Source organism: Procambarus clarkii, chromosome 37 (assembly GCF_040958095.1).
Source record: "Procambarus clarkii isolate CNS0578487 chromosome 37, FALCON_Pclarkii_2.0, whole genome shotgun sequence".
NCBI classification, from domain to species: domain Eukaryota; kingdom Metazoa; phylum Arthropoda; class Malacostraca; order Decapoda; family Cambaridae; genus Procambarus; species Procambarus clarkii.
This window is the reverse complement of record NC_091186.1, coordinates 19,829,010-19,853,959: the sequence shown is the minus strand read 5'-3', so window position 1 is coordinate 19,853,959 and position 24,950 is coordinate 19,829,010. Positions and strand designations below refer to the sequence as shown.

Sequence of the window (24,950 nt, the reverse complement as noted above, 5' to 3'; positions counted from 1 at the left end):
GGCAACAGTCAATCGAAGGAGTTCTATGTCTACCGGGGACCAGAGCCAGAACCTGGCCCCCTCAAGAGAGGCACGAGGAGCAATGGCCTAAAGACACCCCCGTGCAATTGGAAGCAGTCTTTGTCTGCCATCTACCAGGTCAGGCACCCAGAAAGGTAGGAATTTCAAAAACTACTGTTGGTCAAAAAATTGCAAACCGAAAGATGAAAAAGCAAACAGAATTCCCTAATCAAAAACCAGGAAACAAACATGATGTCACCACAACCGCTAAAATAAATTTTTAATACACTATATGATACAAAATGCTAACTAACGATCACAACTTACAATACCTGCATGTTAAGAAGGGACACGTGCGGCTTGGGCAGAACTGGAGGATAACGGTTACCCTTGCATAGTATACATCGTACATTTCCTTGTGTTTCACTCGCTCCCAGCAGGAAGTAGTGGTCACTTTTTCCACGCGTCTGTTGGAATTGAATGTAGTTAATTAGTGAAATCAGCAGCACCACTACCTCTAATATTAACAGATATTCACACTTGTGCCCAACTTCAAAGCAAATTCTTTATAAGTTGCAAAAAAATTTCTGGCACCTTTTTCCAAATTTACTTTCATCATTATTTACATCTCAGTCGTCAGTTCCCTTTTTATATTCACAAGTTGTACATCTCTTTTTTTCCTCATTGAAGATGTCATCAATCTGGTAATGCCTAAACAAGTGCTACAGTACTCACATGCTTCTTAGTGTTGAGAATACTTGTCCAATTATATCCATACTTGAAATGCATGATGTGCACTATCCCAGCACTGTCCATAATCACTGGAGTTCCTTCATCTGAAAACCCTGCCCAAGCCAGAAATGACCGAGGGGAGAGAGGAACGGGACATGCCAATGGGACGGCGTGACGACCGCCACTCACACTCAGCACAATGCTTTCCATATGTTGGTCTCCGGATACTCCTATTGGAATAGTAAACTACACCATAAGCAATTTTAAATATAAATTCATGTTATTACATTCAGAGTAAAGCCACACCTTAACATCTCAAAATTAAACATTTGGAAAAAAACCAGCCAGGCACAGGATTATTTTTTTGGATACTGAAAATTTTCCCTCCAAACAGTACTAAGCTTACATCAACATGCTAAAGATTACACACAATGTCTGATGCTCTTTATGCATAATGGCAAAAGAACCCTAGGGCAATATTGCCTATGCATGGCTTCTCTAATAATGTTCACCTAATGGAAGCAAATACCAATTGCAAGTGACATGCACCCCCCCCTTGAATGACTCAACCCACCACTGAAGCAAACCACCCTTAAAATTTGTAAAGCCACAAAACTATTTCCAATGAATAGTTTTGCAATTCTTAAACTGAAAAACAGTACTCTGAAAAATAAGTTGAGGTTGCACCTCTCAACTATTTCACCAGGCCACTGCTTTTCATGCCTCAAGACAAGTACAGTGCTTCCTTGAAAATCTTAACCTCCGTGTAACAAACTCCTCTAAACTAGTTGTTCCCAACCCATGTTTTGCACTCACGGCCCTATTTTCTAATACCGTACTCAAAAACCTGGAACCCACTGTGACACACAATATGTTGAATTGCATCCCTCTCAGCTGAAACTTGAGTGACTTGTGGTCAGTCCCAACCAGTGCTTCACCATGCTTCATATTTAGAGCAGTGCACACAACACATGTTCTACCAAAATCAATGTAGCCTTGTGATTTCACACACACACAAAAGTCTGAAGTCAAAACCAGAAACGACCAATAAGAAGCAGAAATTAGGCAAGCAATTAGGAAAGAACTGGTTACCAACAGTTAACTAGTACAAAACACTGTAGATAGAAGTAAGTCCATAATAATTTTTGGATGATTAGAGAATGAAATTTCATCTAGGGTGGACCGAGCCGCAGAAGAGATGAAAATCAGAGAAAATAGCAGGTTTAGAAGGCTCTAAGGAAAATGTCAGTGATTTTAGAAGAATAAGAAAATATGAGAAAGACAAGAACCGCCCTTTAGAGGTGACGTTTAATGGAATGAAAAACATGATCGAAGTGCTTAAAAATGCCAGGAAATAACAGTGATGAGGTTGGCAAACTTTGGTCAATAACACAAGACCTCTCAAAGGAAGACAGAAAATCTGAAAATGAACCTAATTGAAGCAAAATGTCTAAATAGAGATAGAAATGAAGAAAATTTTTTCTACAAAGTATCGGACTGGAAAGCTTGTGAAACGGTACATAAAAACAAGGCAACAAAATCATTAGAGGAAGAGGGAGTAAAGAGCAAAGGGAAAAGGAACATGTTTCTGAAAATTGTATTTACCAATATAGACAGAGTGAGGTCAAAACTTTGGAGTTACAAGATATAATTCAGCTCATGGTCCCAGATATTGTCACATTATCAGAGACGAAACTTGAAGGAAATATATTAAATGAAGTCGTATTCCCAAGGAGCTATTCAGTTGGGAGACGTGACAGGAAAACTAGGAAGGGAGGAGGAGTGGCTGTGCTGGTGAAAGAACACCTGAAGGTAAGAGAGTTAATATTTGAAACCTTGAGATATTGACATGATGACATTGCAGGTCTGGAATCAGGATGATAAGCTGATAATTTTAAATGCCTACAGCCCACCAGCAAGCAACACATGGACAAAGGAAGAACTGAATGACAAACGAGAGAGCCTCATAATGGTCATCAGAGAGATTATTCAACAAGCAGATGAAAATAAATCACTACTGTTGATACTGAGAGACTTCAACTTTAAAGCAACAGACTGGGAGGCCAATGAAGTAAGAACGGAGGACTTTTGGACATGCAGATTTGTGAACCTCATTCTGGAGACATTCTTTTATCAACACATCAAGCAGGCCACAAATCTAGTATTCATCAGGAAAGAAGAAGAGATTTTTGACATCCAGTACCTTCCTCCCTTGGGAAAGAGTGATCACATCCTGTTAGACATTAAATATGCTTTAAGATATCATTAGAAGAAAATGGGGACATTGAAACAGTTGATAAACTCGATTTCAAGAGAGGTCACTATGGGGAACTTCAAAAAAAATTTAATGAGTAATTGAACAGACTTCTTGTTAGGCAGGGAAGTAAATTATACGTATGCCAAATTTTGCAAAATATACGATGAAGGCACAAACATTAACACCAAGGGAGCCTGAGGGCTAACACAGAGTTAAGCAAGGATCTCCAACTGGAAACTTCACTGACAACTCACATGGAGGTGGTTAATAAAGAACTAGAAAAGTATAAAGAAGAAATAAAAGAGACATATGCCCAAGTTGTAAAAGAGAAAGAGAATCAAAGAATTACTTAAGTAATTACCAAAACAGAGATGCAGGGTCCAGAAAATTGGATTGGTTTAACAGAAATTGCGAGAGGGCCAGAGACCAAAAGACACAAAAATGGAATCAATATAGGAAGAGGCCAAACCCCCAAATATACCAGGAAAACAAAGATGTAAGAAACAACTATACAGCAGTAAGGAGGCAGAGAGAGATTTTGAAAAAGGGATAGCGGATAAATGTAAAACAGAACAGGGCCTACAAATTCTACAAATTCATAAACAACAAATTGCAGGAAAATGATAATATCCAGAGGTTGAAACTGGGAAACAGATTCACAGAAAATGAAAAGGAAATGTGTGAAACATTAAATGAAAAGTTCTAAAGTGTGTTTGTACAAAATGAAATCTTCAGAGAACCAGACAATAAGAATTCCAGAGAACAACATAGAGCACATAGAGGTGTCTAGAGACGAAGTGGAAAAAATGCTCAAGGAGCCAAGTAAGAACAAAGCAGTTGGCCCAGATGGAGATTCACCATGGGTTCTGAAAGAATGTGCATCTGAGCTCAGCATTCCACTTCACCCTTCACAGTAATAAGTTGAACATACTTTTGTAGTGTAGATTTAGATGAATTAGGTATAAAATTTAGTTTGAAGTGAGGTTTTTGGGTAGTCAGGAATGGATTAATTTATTTCCCATTATTTCTTATGGGGAAATTAGCTTCGGTTTACGAGTTTTCGGATTACGAGCTGTCTCCAGGAATACTCTTAAACCGAGGTACCCCCTGTATATCTTTGCAATAAATTTAAACTGTCATTTATGCACTTATACTTATTCCTTAAACATAGGCTATGGAGAAATAGTCATACCTGCCTATGCATAATAGAAAAATTCCAAAAAATAATATTTCATTAAAGAATTATTAATTTGTATGCAAAACATAAGAAAAACAAAAATAAGTGAATATTTATAGTTTCAGTGTGTGGAGGTGCTGTGCAAGGCTGCGTCTGTGTTTGGCACGTGTCAACACCTGGTGCTCCACTTTGCTCATGTGTCACGTTTTATCCTCGCATGCTTCACTGATTATGTTATCACGTCTTTTTCTTGATTTACATCCACAGAGCTAGTATATCTATATCATACATGGAAAACCCCAGACAATAATTTTGTAAATCTTCGTATGATGATAACCGCATTACCATTTGAATCAACAATTGACAATGTCTGCTACCTAAGGATTAAATACTTAAATATTTGTATTAGTTAGGAAAACATTAAAAAGATTAGTATTATGTTCTGAATCAGTTAGGCACAATGCAAATCACAATAACGTAATAAATCTATGAATAAATTTTCAAGCTGTACAATGGAATGGAACCCATACTCCCGATCACCTCTGGCACACGCACCACCAACTGGACCACGACAGGGTTAGAAGTATCTCAAACAGACATGCTGCTAGACTTGCAGTGAGTTTGGATGGCACTATCTGGTACCACAATCCCATCATGGTAAAGTCAATAGTGCACATGCTAGAGATGATCACAAACAGATTTTATTTCATTGTTCAGCCTCAATACCTATTCAGTTGTCAAGTTTTTACACTGAGTAGTCTTACCTATGCCACTGTGGAAAACAATTATTATCTGATCTTCAAATCCAGCTAAACACACAACTGGTCCTGGAATATTGATGATGTCCCTCTGTATGCCAGAAGTGGAGAAGATGCGAAGGTTCCGGCGATCTGTCGCAACAGCAACCCATCCAGACCCAAGGCACACGGCAAGAATATCTTCTTCCTCTGGCATATCAACGTACCACTCCTTGTTTGAGCCCCAGGCCGAGAAGTGGTGCACTACCAATTTACTGAGTAAAATATATAACCTCAGCAATTTATCAAGGCATAATTTACAAAAGTTATTAATCCTAGGAGGAGTCAGAGGTCTCAGATTACTAAAGATTAATCACAAGCAAGAGAGGTCAAGGAATCCCGGGTTACCTTCCACACATCCTCAAGATGTTTTCTATGTGAAGCCATGCCTTCACCGCACCAAGACAACTGCTGCATCAAACAATTACAAGAGAGCTTCCCAACAATCCCAGGCAAAGTATAAATTACTGTACACAAGATATTCTCTACCCATAGTAATAACCCATGAAGTTTTAATACATTTATTAGACAATTACTTTTACTGTAACTATTAAACTGAATTAAATTTCAGTCTTTGAAAAAGAAAATGACCCATTAAATAAACATTATTACGTTTGCAGCATCTGACCCAACATGGTGAGAGGCATGTTTCACTGTTGGTCCCAGGTGAGAGACATGATCAATCATTGTATCATGACTTCTAATGGAACCATTCTTTAGCTTAGAATTTACAGACTGTGTCATTCTAGTGATCACATTCTAAGATTAACCAAGCATGAGAGGTGGTGGAAGGTGAGTCAGACCACAGGCAAGACAACTCTATACTCATCAAACGCATATTTCGTCATGAACCAATAGACTCCATTCTATATAAACCTTATGCTTATTTTCAGAATTACATAAATTAGAATCAAGACTGTGGGGTTGATTGATTTGATTGGGGTTTCAACCTTCTCCCAAAAATAGCATGTCATATGAAGTTTAGTCAGTCTTATCAAAAAGAAAATACAAAAATTACTCAAACTATACAAAATAACATTTATAGACACTGTCAAAAGGTTTCTTTGAACCTGGGGTGCACCTTGCACCTCTGGCCTAACTCCCGTCCTATGTCCCACTATTACCCACAGCTGTGACCACCCACAGTAACACTGCAACAGGCTTGTCACGCAACCTGCCTTCTGTAAATTAGTCAGAGCTTGTCCACAAACTATACTTTTCAACTATTTTTATTTACCTTTCTATAATACTTCAATATTATACTTTTATACTAATACTTTCTACAATAGACTTCAGACAACCGTATTACATAACGTCTTAAAATGATCAGGCACATATTTAATTAAATTTCTAAAGGTAAGTGACCACCGAGTGGCAAAATTTACAGCTGGAACTTTTCTAAATCCTTCTGTTTTAACTATCTACAATCTCCATTCCTAAGTTCAATCGCCAAATATAACATGCGGAATAATGCCATACCTGGGTTGGTCTTCATTTGCCTCGCAAGCCAAGGCCAGTGCTTGTGTGGACAGGGCTGCCATGGTGTGCCCAGCACTGTTGTTGAGATGAAGGGCATGATGCACCGAGGTGTCGTGGAACTCTACGTCTATGCTGTTTTCGTCCTCACTCGAGTATTGACGCACGATGCCCACATTGTTCCACAACTGAACCATATCACATACTGTACTCCACATTTTACACACATTTCATACACAAAACAAATTTTTCATAGGCATAACAAACAAAATGCAATAATAAGACCTACAGAAACACACTGCTGTACTACCTTCATTATTATACACAGGCATTATTTACAAGCTCATTTTACCGAAAGTGCTCAAACTACCAATGAGCCATCAGTCACTCATAGTCCCAATCACACAAATTTGAACAATAACATCAACATAAACCAGCCCTACAGGGAGGAGGAGGGTTGGTTGCCCAGAGGCCAACACATTTACTCACAGTAAGTAAATGGTAGTGATCACACTTATAAAAGTTTTTTTTGCACATAGTAGTCACAATAGCATGGCTGAAAATTGGACACCAAACCTACCCATCTGAAAATAAAGTACTAGCAATGATATTTTGGTCCGTCTTAGGCCATTATCAATTCAACATGATAATGGTCTAGAACGGACAAACGTCATCACTTCCCATATTTTCAGGTGCGTGGATTGGGTGTCTGAAGTTTTGCAAAGTTCTCCACTGCTCTACTAGCATTCTCCTTTATTTTCCAGCATGATAAGCATGAAAAAAGAGCATCTCAACCAGAAGTACTACCAGACTTGCATGGAGTTTGGAAGGCACCATCTGTACCACAATTCAAGTTTTACGAGATATCTGCCGATGCTGGTCGACATAGTGAAGCCATTAGTGAAAGCCTTTCCAGTCCGCATTTCCAGGATGAAGCCTGGAAAGTCCAAGGCAACAGGAACAATCCCATCATTGAGCTAATGCAAGCAACGCTTCGAATACAAGAACACATTTAAACTACATTCTGTCCACATTGTCTCTGATAGCCATACAATTATTTAGGAATTCCCTGTTTTAACAATTATCATAACATTCAATTGGTTCCCTACTCTATGCTATATTTGCACATGATTTCTTGTTAAAATTTGAGTACCAAACAGTTATACTCAAAGTCATTTGCAGTCCCAAATTGTTCAACATTTATTCACAACCTATTTTGAAAAGTCAATTCAATTTTTTTTAGGCTTTTTTGTTTATTACTGTACTAGCTGTACCCGGCCACGCGTTGCTGTGGCTCAACAATGCATGTGCGTTGCCGAGCCACAGCATCCATCCCCTGTCGCCCAGTCATCCCCGCCATTTCCCTCTCCCACATCCCCTCCCTCCCCTGTCCCTTTGCCCTCCCCCACCATCCCCTACTCTAGCATCCCCTTGTCCTCCAAACCATTCCCCCCCACTCCACAAGCCCCTCATCCCCCACTCCCCGTCCCATCGTCCTCCCTACAATTCCCCCATCCTCTCGTCCACCTCATCATCCCCCACTCCCACGTCCTTCCCACCATTCCCCTCTCCCTTGTCTGATGCATTCTCAAATGATCTGATGTTCCCATCAGAAAATTGGAAACGTCAAATGATCTGACGTTCCCATCACTGATATATAAGAAAAAGTTAAGAAAACGAAATGAAAACATCAATAAAATAATAAACTATACTGAAGACACTCAATTATCCGAGATTCGACCATCCAGAAAACGCTCTTATCCGCCTAAAATCGTGACCGGATAAAGTTCTCACTATCCGGCCAAAATGTCCACGAGAGCCAGATAAAAGCCGGTTTGGCCAGATAAAAAATTGGAGCCGGTTAACACTTTCGCCCGGGCATGACGCAGCATTGCGTCATCCGTTTACTGTCGGTAATGACGGGCATGACGCAGCATTGCATCATCCACTTTAAATAATCGCCAAAAATCAGGTTTTTATCCAATTTTTGGGGGACTGGTTTTAAAATGCGCGCCGATGTCTTCCCATTTTCTTTGTTGCGCCTCGTGGCCCGCAGGCGGCTCGGCACACACCGTCAGCCCATTGTTTTCGCTCCACTGTTGTGACCGGTGTCGCCTCCCCTCGCATCTCAAACGTGTGAACATTTCGGCTATTTTCCATGGTTATATTTCTTACTGCGGCTTTAGAAACTATCTACGCTTACTCCACGATGGATAGTGATCATGAACAAGGCCCTTCCAGGAAGAAAATTGCGAAAGAAAAGCGTGAAAAGGGCGGGAATTGGGAGTGTAGCTGGAAGGCATCTGAGCGCTCACTCACGGCTAACGCGTGGCCCGTCTTCAACTTGGCGGCGGTTGGAGCGTGACCAGGTTTTTTGTTTTTTATTTTATATGCTAATGTTCCTCTAGAGAATTCTATTGCGAACTCATTGATACCAAAATGAAAGACCTAGGACAAAAATTGAGGTGACCAGAGTGAAAATAGTGATAACATTTTATCGCGTTTGCGTGCTCCTGGGTAACTCTTTCGCACTTTCTCTGTTTGCTGCGAGTAATTAGCCGGGTTTTTGGAGTTTATATGCATTTAGTGCTGTAGAGAATTCTATTTCGAACACAATGATACGAAATTTAATCTCGTAGGACGAGAATTAAGGTGACAAAGTTGAAGAGTATAGTTTTCAGAATTTACGCGCGCTTCTGTGAAACCCTGGGACCAAAATCGCACAGTTGAGGGGTGGCGCGCGGGGTACGCCAAAGTGTTAACTTGCTGCTAATGTTACACTATCCGGACAGTCATCTGGACAATCAATGAATTGTCCGGATACGAAAGCCATGCGGCGGGCGTACCGTTTTAATCCCGTACGGCTGTGGCTCGAGGTGCATGGAGAGGGGTGGGGTGGGGTGGGGTGGGTGGGTGGTGTCGGGAGAGAGGGGAGCATTGGGAGGGACCACCTGGGGGGGGATAAGGGGAATGTGGAGGAACATACAATTTCAACCTTCTGTTACTATACCCATACTCAGGGAAGGGTTTTTGACACTTTCAAAACCGAAATATTTTTCCAGAGATTTTATTTCCTGCACACTGGAGGGTGTCATATTTGGAGGCCGCACAGTTAAGGGGTTAAGGACAAGTTATGTGTTATACAGCTTTGTGAAAATGGCCGGTCGACTTGTTGTTAAGGAAGTGTTGTCGAAGTGTTGCCAAGGAATTTAATATAGGCACTAGTACTGTTTCTGATAAAAGGAAGCAATAAGAGAAATATCTGAAATACATTTCAACCAGTGAGAGTGAATGTGCAAGCACTAGCAGAGGGTGTGGTAGAAAAATTTTGAAAACTTCGACACATGTACAGTTGGATGAGGATGTGTACAAATGGTTTGCTCAGCACCGCATAGCTGGCGTGCCAATTTGCGGCCCAGAAATACAAAATGCTGCTAGCATGTTTGCAGCAAGCCTTGGAATAAAGGACTTCCAAGCCAGTGAAGGGTGGGTTGCAAAGTTCAAAGGGAGGAACAATATTGTAAAGAGGAAAATTGTCAGTGAAAAATTGAGTGCAGATGAAAGCAGAGTAGAACCATTTAAATATAAATTAGGAACATACATTTGTTAAATAATTTATATTCTTATCAAATTTATAATGCAGATGAAACTGGGCTGTATTGGAGGAGTTTACCAGGAAAAAACTCTAGCTATGAGGAGTGAGGGTTGTGTGCCAGGCCGTAAGGTTAACAAGGACAGGCTTTCAGCCATGATGTGTGCAAATGCCAACGGCACAGACAAAATCACGTGTGCAATTGTTGGCAAATCAAAGAAATCAAGAGCCTTACAACATTGCTTGGACAGACTGCCAGTGAAATATTATAACTCACAAAATGCATGGTTTACACAGATCTTTCTTTCCTGGTTTCATGTGTTCTGCAGGGAAGTTCATGACCATCAAGTTAAGGAATTCAAAGTGAGGCCAAGCGAAGTTCGGGCTTTGATGCTGCTTGATAATGCGCCTGCCCATCCCCAGAATTGACACGTTAACCTCACATGATTGCAAGATAACGTGTATGGCACTTCCTCCTAATACAACCTCTCATCCAGCCTATGGATCAAGGAATTATCTGTGCCACAAAGAGGTTGTACACGAAAAAAGATGCTCAACGAAGTTTTGGTGGTTTTGACTCTTCCTGAAGATGTTGAACTCAGTGTGGATAACAGGGCTAACAAAAAAAAACTTGAGAATTTGAAGAACTATGCAATTAAGGAAGCCATCTATAACTGGGCCAAGGTGTGGAGTCTACGTCTACGGTCAGCAATGAGGAGGATGAAGAAATGAATTTTGAAGGATTTACAGATGAAATCCATGGAATGTTCAGAAATGCCGGGGAAAACTTAGAAAGACAGGATGTGGTTGATTGTCTTGAAAAAGATGCCAATGACCCAGGATATGGAGTGATAAGTGAAAACAAGATTCTCCAGTCTGTTACTGGTGAGGTCGACGAAGATGAAGAGGATTAAGAAGGCAGTGGAGAACCAACACCACTGACCACGAAATAAAGTTTACTCATGACCTTGTCATGAGTAAATATACTCATACATACCTTGTCATACTCATGTGTCACGTTGACCCCAAACAGGAAAAAGAGCCTTCGAAAAACAATCCGGAACCGAAGGGGCCACAACAAAATAAGGAGAAGAAAGAAAAGAGCACAGTGCTAGGCATAACGAGACGGTCCCGAAACAACCGAGAGAGAAAGGACAACACCACCCTAACAGAAACCAACGTACAACGATGAAGACGTAAGAAGAACCGGAAGGACCGCCAGGAAACTTCATACATACCGAGACGAAGCCTGCAGATGGGACACTAATAAGGAAGCCACCTGATCACCATAGAGGTAATTGATGAACTCGAGTCAAAAATACCATATGTGAAGACTCGACGAGAGGATCGAACCATCCAAGTGACATACCTGTCCAATCTGCTGGAAGAGGCGGAGCCGCAGGAAAACCTTTGGGTTCGGACACCGAGTTTTGAAAAAGTTTTGAAACCAGGTTCTGGCGCTGGTCCCTGGTAGGTCTGAACTCCTTAGCTAATGTCCCGGTCAAATATAACATACATTAGCCCGATAAGCTCCATAGAGCCGTAGGGGCTCCCAACAGTGACCCGCTCAGATGCAAATGGAATGTGTGAAAATGTCAAAGCAATCGGTGAAGACCTTTCGGAGATTAGCGGATTTTGAACAAACATTTACATTGTTATTTATATGGATTTATAATCAATGTCATGGACCTGTGGACCATATTTAGACATACTTAATTTCACTAGAACAGTACAGTATACTCATTTTTCTATTAATATTTTCTCATCAGCTGGAAGAACAAAAATGGAATCAATTGAAATAGATCATAAATCTTGAAAAATACCACTCACTCATTTACTATATTATACACATTATACAGCAGAACAGATATAAAAGCAATAATTCATTCTTGCACTTACCCACCACTTCAAAAGCCAGGGTGTACAGTCCACAAGATTTGTCACATAATTGTACATTACACACGTATCTACTAAAATGTCAAGTTTACCTTTAAATAGGGTTTCTGTGATTTTAACTTGTAAATTAGTAGAGCCAATTTATAAGTGATACAAACTTTCCCTTTAGTACCCCTTATGTAGTATGTGGGAGCGTGCATCACACACACATGATATGAGAAGACCCCTCCTGTACCATCTGCTTACCTATCAACACTCCAACTGTAAGCCAAATGTTATTCAATTTACATCTGATATTAAGGTTATATTTACACAGCTGTATACCTGTTCAGTTCGGCTAGAATTTCAAGGATTTGAGTAAATTGTTAAGAATCAAGCTACTAATTCTGATCCCACACTGACACTATGGAAGACACCAGACACACACCCTGACCATGTATCCCACACTGACACTATGGAAGACACCAGACACACACAACCTGACCATGTATCCCACACTGACACTATGGAAGACACCAGACACACACCCTGACCGTGTATCCCACACTGACACTATGGAAGACACCAGACACACAACCTGACCATGTATCCCACACTGACACTATGGAAGACACCAGACACACACACCCTGACCATGTATCCCACACTGACACTATGGAAGACACCAGACACACACAACCTGACCATGTATCCCACACTGACACTATGGAAGACACCAGACACACACCCTGACCGTGTATCCCACACTGACACTATGGAAGACACCAGACACACAACCTGACCATGTATCCCACACTGACACTATGGAAGACACCAGACACACACACCCTGACCATGTATCCCACACTGACACTATGGAAGACACCAGACACACACACCCTGACCATGTAACCCAAACTGACACTATGGAAGACACCAGACACACACACCCTGACTGTGTATCCCACACTGACACTATGGAAGACACCAGACACACACACCCTGACCGTGTATCCCACACTGACACTATGGAAGACACCAGACACACACAACCTGACCATGTATCCCACACTGACACTATGGAAGACACCAGACACACACCCTGACCATGTATCCCACACTGACACTATGGAAGACACCAGACACACACAACCTGACCATGTATCCCACACTGACACTATGGAAGACACCAGACACACACCCTGACCATGTATCCCACACTGACACTATGGAAGACACCACACACACACCCTGACCATGTATCCCACACTGACACTATGGAAGACACCAGACACACACAACCTGACCATGTATCCCACACTGACACTATGGAAGACACCACACACACACACCCTGACCATGTATCCCACACTGACACTATGGAAGACACCAGACACACACAACCTGACCATACATATATATACTTACAGTGAATAAGACATCTTAGTGTATATAGAAATAATTAATGCATAAAATGATACTCCTAAAATGGAAAAACTAACAACAAATCACAGTAACAAAAATGTCTGGAGAAAGCAGAAAAGCAACTAACCATGTATCTGTCATTGAGGTGTTCGGGGGACATGCCAGGATGGAAGGGTTTTTGTATCTCCGGTAAATTCAATACGGGGGCCGCTGGAGCCACACTTCTCGATGTCACGACACTTGCTGCGTCGTCATCTATGGCTTTGGAATCTACAAATATATAATACCTGTATATGTTTTAATTTTATGACAACTTGAAATGAAAATTAATAAAAATGAATGATAATAGCACATTAGAAAAGAAAGGAAGCAGTAAGGGCTGGAGGCTAAATGTAAATATTAAGGAAAAGAATGGATGCTTAATTAGAACCCTTGTTTTATATTGAATGCATATTTTACTGCATAATACATTGAAATAATCCTCAAATTATGATATAATGTACCTGTTGATAACCCCTCAAATTTTACTTTAATGTACTTACTAATCTCTCAAAATTTTCTTACAATGAACCTGTTAGCATTTTTTAAATTTGGCTAGAAATTACCAAGTTAAACATCAATGCTATGTTCTCTCATAAACACAATGTACCTTCAAGTATAGAAATAAATAAATAAAGTAGAGCGCCACACGCTACAACCAGCTGATGCCAGCAGACAATGTCACCCGATGCAGCAACACGCTGCAAGTCACTTGATGCAGCAACACGCTGCAAGTCACCTGATGCAGCAACACGCTGCAAGTCACCCGATGCAGCAACACGCTGCAGGTCACCCGATGCAGCAACACGCTGCAAGTCACCCGATGCAGCAACACGCTGCAAGTCACCTGATGCAGCAACACGCTGCAAGTCACCCGATGCAGCAACATGTACTAAGTACATCGCTAAGTCTAGCCACAACACTGCTATTACCATCACATTCTTGTCACTAAATTATGAATATGAACACTGCTGGAACGCCACATCCAACAGCCTGGTTGACCAGTCCAGCAACAAGGAGGCCTGGGCGAGGACTGGGCCGCAGGGACGCTAAGCCCCGAAATCATCTCAAGGTAACCAAAGTAGTGGTATGAATAATTTTTCACAAGAATATTTTCTGAAGGAACATGAGGTCACATTACACACAGAGATCACACTAACGTGATGCATAAAATGAACAAATCCACAAGGGCCGTGAAAATGTAGCCCAGTCGATTAAGGCAGTGTCTGGGATGCTCCCGGACGCAGGTTCGAACCCTCGTCACGGCCCTTGTGGATTTGTTCATGAGGTCACATTGCATGATGCGTACATTAACAAACCTGGGCTGTGTGCTGTGAATGTCTGCCTCCTGCTGTGAGCATCATAACCAGCATTATCTTCACTGATATTTGAACCGTGTACCTAGTTTTTATTAGTTAAGATCACATGATACTATCCTCACAAAATAATTGCAGTTACTTATTTCATTCCTCATTATTAAGTGGGGCTGTGGCCCCGACTTGCACAGCTGTGCTGCAAGCTGCTGCTGCATGCACCAGCCATGGTCGCAGTAACTACCTAAGTGTAGTTACAGGATGAGAGCTACGCTCGTGGTGTCCTGTCTCCCCAGCACTGTCATATAATGCTTTGAAATTACTGACGGTTTTGGCCTCTACCTCCTTCTCACTTAACTTGTTCCAACCATCTACCATCTGTTTACAAACTGCAGTGTAGCAGTACTAAGGCTTTCACAGTCACGAGAGATGCAGATGTTTTTTTCAAGATGGTATTTGTTTACTGGAGTCCCGAGGAACAGGATGCGAGCCATGTGTAGCCCCGCAGGAGTTTTGAATCCCCCCTCCCCCCCACAAAAATAAGTGGCTTCTAGGTTGGCACACCACCTGACACCCAAGATATCTTGGTTTTGTGCAGTGCAGGGATTAAGGGAGTTCAGACTGCATTACCTGGAGAGGCATAGGGCTAAGGGAGACACGTTCAAAGTCTTTAAAGTTGATAAACTGTATCAACAAGGGAGAGAGGAGCAAGGTCTTGAACTATCAGATCAAGTTAGACCTGTCAACAATGGCTAGAGGCTGGTTTAGTTCACATTCAAGAAGGATATGAGTAAAGTTTGCCACTTTAGCACTCAATGACCTTTTTCTTAGCCAGTATGGTGGATTTAGCCAGTATTTGGATTTAAGTTTATTGTAGCAAAATCTCTCTCACACCCAGTCAGTACCTGCGCTCAAAATTAAAAAGAACTTACCCAATTCTTCCTTCAAAGCACTTTCCTTGGGAAGACCAAGGAAGGTGCCCTCCTCATCATCTGCAAAACCCAGCCGAGATTTGATTTTTGAGATGGAGAAATCTTCATCGTCCTCATCCATATCGATCTCCAATGGTGGAAAGACGTCTCCATTGAGCAATCCACTTTGCACTTCACTTGCACCATCTCCACTAACCTGGCAAAGTCATCAAGTGAAAACACACACACACACTAGCAACAATCATTGTCAGTAAAATATTAACCATTTAAATTGTTAACCATACATGTCATATTCATAAGACCAGCAGAAGCAACCACCATAAGGTGCATAGAGATCAAACATGATCAAAATGCCTCTCACTTACCCTATCTTTTATATTAGGTCAAAATGAATAGAATAGACATTCACACTTCAATACATGTTCACAAATAAATTCCAAGGAAACTAACAGTATCAAATATACAGCTGAACACTTTCCCGCACCACAACCCACTCCAAGGTGGGCCTGGCATTTCCCCCAGGAGCGCACCCACACTAACATGTACTCTTTCCTGTGTTCTGACCACACTTTTCGAGCTATGCCGTTCATTTTGGTATCTAATTGTTCGCAATCCAAAGGTGCGCATTTTAAAACTTTTTAAAACATAACAGACCAATAAATGGAATTCTAACCCGTATTTTAATTTCGGATGCAACATACATCCCCGCCTGACATCCATAAGATTATTAATGGACGCAAACTGCGTTGCTGCCGGACGAAAGTGTTAATGAGGAAAGAGGTCTTTTCCAATATCTAGGAAAATTATCCAATAAAAATGGCATCAAGAAATAGTGCTCATTAATGCAGTACAGTGGTACCTCGGCTTACGAGAGCCCCTGGTTACGAGTTTTTCGGGTTACGAGCAGGATTTGCTCGGAAAATTTGTATCTGGATACGAGGGTTGCCTCAGGATACAAGCGTGTTGATACGCATACAGGCCGACTTGCGCGTGGTGGTACGCCGCTCAGTTTACCAGTGCCTCGCGCCCAGTGACTATCCCGCCTCAATTCTTCACCAGGATTTACAGTGTTTTGTTGGATGTTTGGCCATATGAACATAAAAGTTGTTATTATATATCTCGCAATGGGTCCCAAGAAAGTCAGTGGTGAGGTTTAACCTAAGAAAATAGTTGTGAGTAGAGGATGTCCCTTCCTCATTAAGAAAATGTGTGAAGTATGGGAAGAACTGCAAAGTTTGTTGAAAAAACTCGCCCAGATAAAGCTGTAGCAGGCCGTTGCATTGACCCTTTAAATGACAATGTGATGTCTTACTACAGACAAGTGTTAAAATGTAGGGAAAAAAAGTGTCTTTAGACAGATTCTTAGTAAGACAAGCAAGCAGCGAGTCACAAGCAGGTCCTAGTGGTATGCAGGCAAAACGTGCCAGAGTGCACACCAGAGAAGTCCTCACTGCCTGATGTTATAATGGAAGGGGACTCCCCCTTCCAAACAGTAACACCTCTCCTCCTCCCTCCTCCTCACCATCTTCCATATGCCAACAGCAGTCATCAGCAAGGGTAAGTAATAACTTGAACATACTTTTGTAGTGTAGATTTCGATGAATTAGGTATAAAATTTAGTTTGAAGTGAGGTTTTTGGGTAGTCAGGAATGGATTAATTAATTTCCCATTATTTATGGAGAAATTAGCTTCGGTTTACGAGTTTTCAGGTTACAAACTGTCTCCAGGAACGGATTAAACTCTTAAATCGAGGTACCCCTGTACATGGTATATACAAATACTGTAATATGCAAAGCCTTAGGCAGATAACCGACCAGGCAAAGCATTATGATGCATCAGGCACGTTAGTTAACACTTTCCCTATCTCGTGACACACAATGCGTTACCAATTTTTCTGCCGAGTCCTATCTCGTGACATTTGTGTCCAACAAAATATTTGTATAAAATTCACTTTTTATCCGATCAACACTAGGATAGTTTCAAAATGAACGCCTTTAAATTGTGCACAATTTGATATCAAAATGAAAGATATAACATGAAACCTGATGTCAGAATACTTGAAAGATTATAAATACATTTTTGGGAATTTTTTTTAAAATGTGTTAAAATTCTATTTATTGTGTTATTATTATTATGGGACTAGTTTTAAAATACGCGCCTTTTTATTGCGAACAATTTGATACCAAAATGAAAGACGAACACAAAAATTGATGTTATCAAACTAAACGAGTATACACATTAGGTTGCAGTGTACAAATTGGTGCTCGTTCACGGGTAACTTTAGGCTTTTCTGCGGGGAGGCACTCCAAACTTTTGTACATTATATTCATACACATCTGTAGGGAATTTAATTGCTAACACAATGATACCAAAACGAGCAACGTAGCACGAGAATTAAGGTGAGAAAAATGGAATGAGTATGCACATTTTACTGATTTTGTGCGCTCACTGGTAACTTTTGCCGATTTTAGGCTTTGCTGTCGAGTCACACCAGGCTTTTGGACATTATATTTATACACACCTGTAGGGAATTTAATTGTGAACACAATGATACCAAAACGAGCGACGTAGCACGAGAATTAAGGCGAGAAAGCTGAAACGAGTACACACATTTAGGTGTCACCGCGCGCTTACCCGCATGCTCGGTACATGACCCCTAAGTTGACTGCGCGCCTGCCCGATGACTGATAAGTGTTAAAATACACGCCTTTATATTGTGAACAATTTGATACCAGAATGAAAGACTGGAGACGAAAATTGATGTTATCAAACTGAACGAGTATACACATTAGGCCGCAGTGTGCAAATTGGTTCTCGTTCACGGGTAACTTTAGGCTTTGCTGTGGAGTCACGCCGGGCTTTTGGACATTGTATATACCTGAAGGGAATTTAATTGCGAACACAATGATACCAAAACGAACGACGTAGCACGAGAACTAAGGCGAGAAAACTGAAACGAGTATACACATTTCGGTGTCGCTGCATGCTCACCCGCACCGCCGGGAGCATGACGTCAAAGTCTGCAGTGCGCCCGTGCGAAACTTAAACCATTAAATTTGGTAACGGAACAATAAGAAATTACAAGTTTCTTCAAATCTTAAAAAAATGCACTAAAGGAGAACTAATTCAAGCAAGGAGATCGGAGGCCCTGAACCAGACCGGCACCACCATGTTGACCAAAAATGGAAAACTCACATGAGGACCACATAAAGAACTTCGTGCAAGGATTCTGGGAACCGTTCGGCTGAGCGAACAGCACGCTGGACTTGTGATCCTGTCGTCTGGGTTCGATCCTGGGCGACGGCGAGAAACAATGGGCAGAGTTTCTTCAACCCTATGCCCCTGTTACCTAGCAATAAAATAGGTACCTGGGTGTTAGTCAGCTGTCACGGGCTGCTTCCTGGGGGTGGAGGCCTGGTCGAGGACCGGGCTGCAGGAACACTAAAAAGCCCCAAAATTATCAAGATAACCTCAAGATTCTATGCTACACTTTCTAACTTCAGAATTTCTTTAAAATACGTGGATTGCAAAATACTAATGAAATTGTTCACAACTTTTGTTAGACCAAAGCTGGAATATGCAGCAGTTGAAAGGTCATCTTGAGATGATTTTGGGGCTTAGCGTCCCTGTCCTCGACCAGGCCTCCTTTTTGTTACACACCCCCAGGAAGTAGCCCGTAGCAGCTGTAACTCCCAGGTATCTATTTACTGCTAGGTAACAGGGGTATCAGGGTGAAAGGAACTCTGCCCATTTGTTTCGGCCTCCACCGGGGATCGAACCCAGAACCTCGGGACTACGAATCTGAAGCGCTGTCCACTCAGCTGTCAGGCCCATATCTCAAGAACAACAACAACATAGAAAAGGTGCAAAGACATGCAACTAAATGGCTCTCAGAACTGACGGACAAGAGTTACTTGGAGAGGTTAGAGGCATTAAATATCCCATAACTAGAAGATTGAAGAAAACTAGGCAATATGATCGCCATGTACAAAATCGTAATGGGACGCGATAAAATTGATAGGGAAGAATTCCTGAGAACGGGAATTTCAAGAACAAAAGTCATAGATTTAAATTATCCGGTAACTAAACAAAGCTGCCAAAGAAATACAAGAAAATTTACTTTCACAAACAGAGTGGTAGGTGGTTGGAACAAGTTAAGCGAGGTGGTGGTGGAGGCCAAACTATCAGTAGTTTCAAAGCGTTATACAACAAAGAGTGCTGGGAAGACGGGACACTGAGCGTAGCTCTCATCCTGTAACTACACTTAAATAATTACAACTCAGAAGATGGAGAAGCGACAAAGTTTCAGTCCATCCTGGACCATTATCATGATACCACTGACATGTATCATGTGTAATTTTAGAAAATAATCAGAAAGAGGATCTTGTATCTGTAGCAAACAAACTTGTAACACAAAACACACACACACAGCAAATCATATCCAATACACCTGATAGTCTTTGATGATTTTCCAAGAAAAGAGAAGGCTGGGTGGACTGTAATATAAGAAACCTAAGGAAAGAGAAGGCTGGGTGGACTGTAACATAAGACAATCAAGAAAAGAGAAGGCTGGGTGGACTGTATCATAAGACAACCAAGAAAAGAGAAGGCTGGGTGGACTAACATAAGAAACCTAAGAAAAGAGAAGGTTGGGTGGACTTTATCATCATAAGACAAATGAAAGGGTTTTTCATACTCCCCCCCCTCCATAGGATTATAAAACAGAAATGTAGACTAGGATAAAGAAAATACTAAACTAAGTAACAATACCCTTTCAACAAGTGGGGGATAGTGTGGGGGAGACAAAGTCAGGGGGTGGAAGGAAACAGCATTCAGAGCACCCCACAGAGGTCAGTCCTTATATCTCTCAGTTTATAGATACTCAGTATACTTATATATACTCAGTATACTTATATATACTCATATACTCACTATACTCAGTTTAGGTAAATTACCTTTCAAGTTAAATTTTGCAAGGTACTGTTTGCAAATGCTGCCAAGCTGATGAGAAGAGTACAGAATGAATAGTGCACAAAATGCAAGAAGACCTACACAAGCTATAAGTCTGAGCAAACTTACGGCTACTAGTTTAATCTGAATAAATGTAAGCAAATAAAGTTTGAAAGAAAGTATGCTAGAAGGACAGTACATTTTAAGATGAAGGCAGCTGCACACATCAGAGGAAGTTGATCTAGAAAGTGAACATAAAACCAGACTTAACAGCACACATTATTAGATTGACATTGGCAGCGTACTAGAAACTCGTAAACACACACAATCATCACATGCCCTACCAACATAATGTTAAGCTTGAAATACGTTTATAGGGTACTCTAATGATTAAAGTTTTGTCGAGGCATCATTGGAATGTTTTCAACATCAAAAATATTGGAAAAAAAAATGAGTAGAAATAGAATATAGCAAGGACCAAAATGGCTCACCACTGCAGGGGTGTTTTCTCCCTCTATGATATTCTCCACAGTTCCAAGCTGCCCATCAATATCAACAAAGGCTAGCTCCTTTTTCCCACTAGGATTCCATGCCAGACCACATATTGCAAGCGACTTTGGGTGTTTCTCGGCCGTAATCAGCTGGTAACTGATGGCATTCCACACCACCACGACACCATCAAGGCAGGCAGCAGCAATGAATCGTCCACATGATGATACCCCACACACAGACACAGTCTGAAAAATGCAATGTACATGATGAGCAAAAATATAACTTATTGCAAGCACAGCAATGATACAAGCACACTCACCTATTGTACCTATCTTTTCTAAACATAATAGTAAAAACTACTTGTATTCAGTTTATGATCAATTTATCAATTCAATTGATAAAAATATTGAAACAGTTTATGATCAATTCAATTGACCATTGAAGCAATTCTATAAACATTACAGGCCAAGGACTTTTCAATGCTCTCCCTCTAAACATAAGGGTTATTACTAGCCAACCTCTCTGGGTGTTCAAAAGAGAGCTTGATAAACACTTAAAAAAATACCTTATTAACTGGGGTGCAGCCAGTTAACAGTCAATTCATATGTTGAACTGTGAGCAGCTATGTCTAATGTCTAACAGCCTGATCAATCAGACCACCAACCAAGACGCCTGGCCAGAGACCGGGCCATAGGGACATTAATTGCCATAACCAACACAAGGCAAGGTACTCTGCTAGTGACATTTCTCCAGTCAGATGCATTTCCTCTGATCACTACTTATATTTGTCCATAAAAAAAAAAAAAATCCTTATCCAATTTAGAAGTCTGCCTTTTAGTCTGCCAATGTGTTTTAACTTCCAGAACAGCATCTTGTGTGGAATTCTGTCAGACTTTTTTTTTCAAGTCTAGGTATATGCTATGAGCCCAACCTTCCCAGTCTTAAAATATTTCTGTATCTCTATAGTAAAACCTAACATTTGTTACACAAGAACTTCCCATTTGAAACCCAAACTGCGTGTGTTATTACGTCTTTACTTTTCTGGCATAGTACTTTGTCCATTTGATTTTAATAATTTTTTCAGGTGCTTTTCTACTGCAATTGTTATTGATACTGGTTTTAGTTTATATCTAGATAGGGTACTGGGAATTGTTCAACTTCCCAAACCCGACTCGGGGCCAGGCTTGACTTGTGAGCTTTGTCCACCAGGCTTGACTTGTGAGCTTTGTCCACCAGGCTGTTGCTTCGAGCAGTCTGCAGGTCCACATACCCACCACAGCCTAGTTCATCCGGCACTTCTTGCAAGAAAACTATCTAGTTTTCTACTCAATTTTTCCTAGTATTAGTGAGTCTTCCTTGTTTCCATTCTTACAGATTGAAACTAATTACCCAAGTGTAGTTACAGAATAAGAGTTATGTTGTCCTGTCTTCTCAACACTGTTATATAACACCTCAAAACAATTTATGGTTACTCCACTTTCTCACTTAACTTGTTCCAACTATCTAACACTGTTTGCAAAAGAAAACTTTCTAATCTTTTTTCTGTACCTTTGTTTCCTTAACGTGAATCTATGACCTCTTGTTCTTGAGGTTGCCAGTTTCAGAAATACATTTTTCAATTTGGTGGATTCCTGCTATTATTTTGTAAGTGGTGATCAGATCGCTTTTTTATCCACCTCGGCCCGCATGCCTCCATCCATCTCCGCCAGCGTGCCTCCATCCATCTCATCTCGCGTACCTCCATCCATCTCAGCTCGCATGTCTTTATCCAAGTTGGCTAGTTTATCTAAGGATCTATGGAAGATATTGTATGTAGTGTCCTACTCTCCTCAAGAAAATAAACATATCTCTAATGGTTGCCATCAATCTCTGCCACGTGAGGCTTAGGCTCCTGACATACGTTCGTGTGTAATTAAGTAAGTGTAGTTACAGGATGAGAGCTACACTCATATGACAGTGATTGGAACTACCTGACGATTTTGGCCTCCACCACCTTCTCGCCTATCTTGTTCAAACCGTCTACCACTCTGTCTGTGAAAGTGACTTTTCTTGTATTTCATCGGCAGCTTTGTTTCGTTAGTTTAAATCTATGACCTCTTGTTCTTTAAGTTCCAGGTCTTAGGAATTCTTCCCCCATAAATTTTATTGATTTCTGTTACTATTTTGTAGATAGTGATCATATTACTGTATCTCTTTTTTCTTCTATTTTCCAGTTTTGGCATATTTAATGCCTCTAACCTTTCCTTGTAGCTCTTGTCCTTCAGTTCTGGGATCCATTTAGTTGCATGTCTTTGCATCTTTTCCAGTTTGTTAATGTGCTTCTTAACCACTGTGCTGCACCGAGTTTATTGTACTCGCCTAGTTGTGTTTGCGGGGGTTGAGCTCTGGCTCTTTGGTCCCGCCTCTCAACTGTCAATCAACAGGTGTACAGGTTCCTGAGCCTATTGGGCTCTATCATATCTACACTTGAAACTGTGTATGGAGTCAGCCTCCACCACATTGCTTCCTAATGCATTCCATTTGTCAACCACTCTTGACACTAAAGTTCTTTTTAATATCCCTGCGGCTCATTTGGGCACTCAGTTTCCACCTGTGTCCCCTAGTGCGTGTGCCCCTTGTGTTAAACAGCCTGTCTTTATCAACCCTGTCGATTCCCTTGAGAATCTTGAATGTGGTGACCATGTCCCCCCTAACTCTTCTGTCTTCCAACGAAGTAAGGTTTAATTACCGTAGTGTCTCCTCGTAGCTCATACCTCTCAGCTCGGGTACTAGTCTGGTGGCAAACCTTTGAACCTTTTCCACTTTAGTCTTATGCTTGACTAGATACGAACTCCATGCTGGAGCTGCATACTCCAGGATTGATCTGACATATGTGGTATATAATGTTCTGAAAGATTCGTTACACAAGTTTCTAAAGGCCGTTCTTATGTTAGCCAACCTGGCATATGCTGCTGCTGTTATCCTCTTGATATGAGCTTCAGGGGACAGGTCTGGCGTGATATCAACCCCCAGGTCTTGCTCTCTCTCTGACTCTTGAAGTATTTCATCTCCCAAATGGTACCTTGTATCTGGTCTCCTGCTTCCTACCCCTATCTTCATTACATTTGCTTGGGTGTCTTGCTCTAACAGCCATTTGTTCGACCATTCCTGCAGCTTGTCCAGGTCTTCTTGAAGCCTCAAGCTGTCCTCCTCTGTCTTAATCCTTCTCATAATTTTGGCGTCGTCAGCAAACATTGAGAGGAATGAGCCTATACCCTCTGGGAGATCATTTACGTATATCAGAAACAGGATAGGTCCAAGTACAGAGCCCTGTGGGACTCCACTGGTGACTTCACGCCAGTCTGAGGTCTCACCCCTCACTAACTCTCTGCTTCCTATTGTTTAGGTACTCCCTTAACCACTGGAGCACCCTACCAGTTACTCCTGCCTGTTTCTCCAGCTTATGCATCAACCTTTAATGGGGTACTGTGTCAAAGGCTTTCCGACAGTCCAAAAAAAAATGCAGTCCGCCCACCCTTCTCTTTCTTGTTTAATCTTTGTCACCTGATCGTAGAATTCTATCAAGCCTGTAAGGCAAGATTTACCCTCCCTGAACCCATGTTGATGGGTTGTCACGAAGTCTCTTCTCTCCAGATGTGTTACTAGGTTTTTCTCACAATCTTCCCCATCACCTTGCATGGTATACAAGTTAAGGACACTGGCCTGTAATTCAGTGCCTCTTGTCTGTCACCCTTTTTGTATATTGGTACTACATTAGCAGTCTTCCATATTTCTGGTAGGTCCCCCATTTCCAGTGACCTACTTTACACTATGGAGAGTGGTAAGCAAAGTGCTCCTGCACACTCTTTCAATACCCATGGCGAGATTCCATCCGGCCCAACAGCTTTTCTCAC

The 24,950-nt window shown here is 41.3% G+C and overlaps 1 protein-coding gene across 1 annotated transcript in view; it reads right to left on the bottom strand.

Moving 5' to 3' along the window:
- Ctf4 (Chromosome transmission fidelity 4) overlaps positions 1–24,950 on the bottom strand; it is an 89,265-nt gene that overhangs the window by 38,481 nt on the left and 25,834 nt on the right. The window contains exons 6-12 of the mRNA XM_045754452.2: positions 21,057–21,302; positions 15,616–15,811; positions 13,459–13,601; positions 6,443–6,627; positions 4,931–5,178; positions 736–962; positions 333–467 (exon numbers count right to left, since the gene is read on the bottom strand). Coding sequence (XP_045610408.1) covers positions 333–467; positions 736–962; positions 4,931–5,178; positions 6,443–6,627; positions 13,459–13,601; positions 15,616–15,811; positions 21,057–21,302 — 1,380 coding nt within the window. The remainder of the gene's footprint in view (positions 1–332; positions 468–735; positions 963–4,930; positions 5,179–6,442; positions 6,628–13,458; positions 13,602–15,615; positions 15,812–21,056; positions 21,303–24,950) is intronic.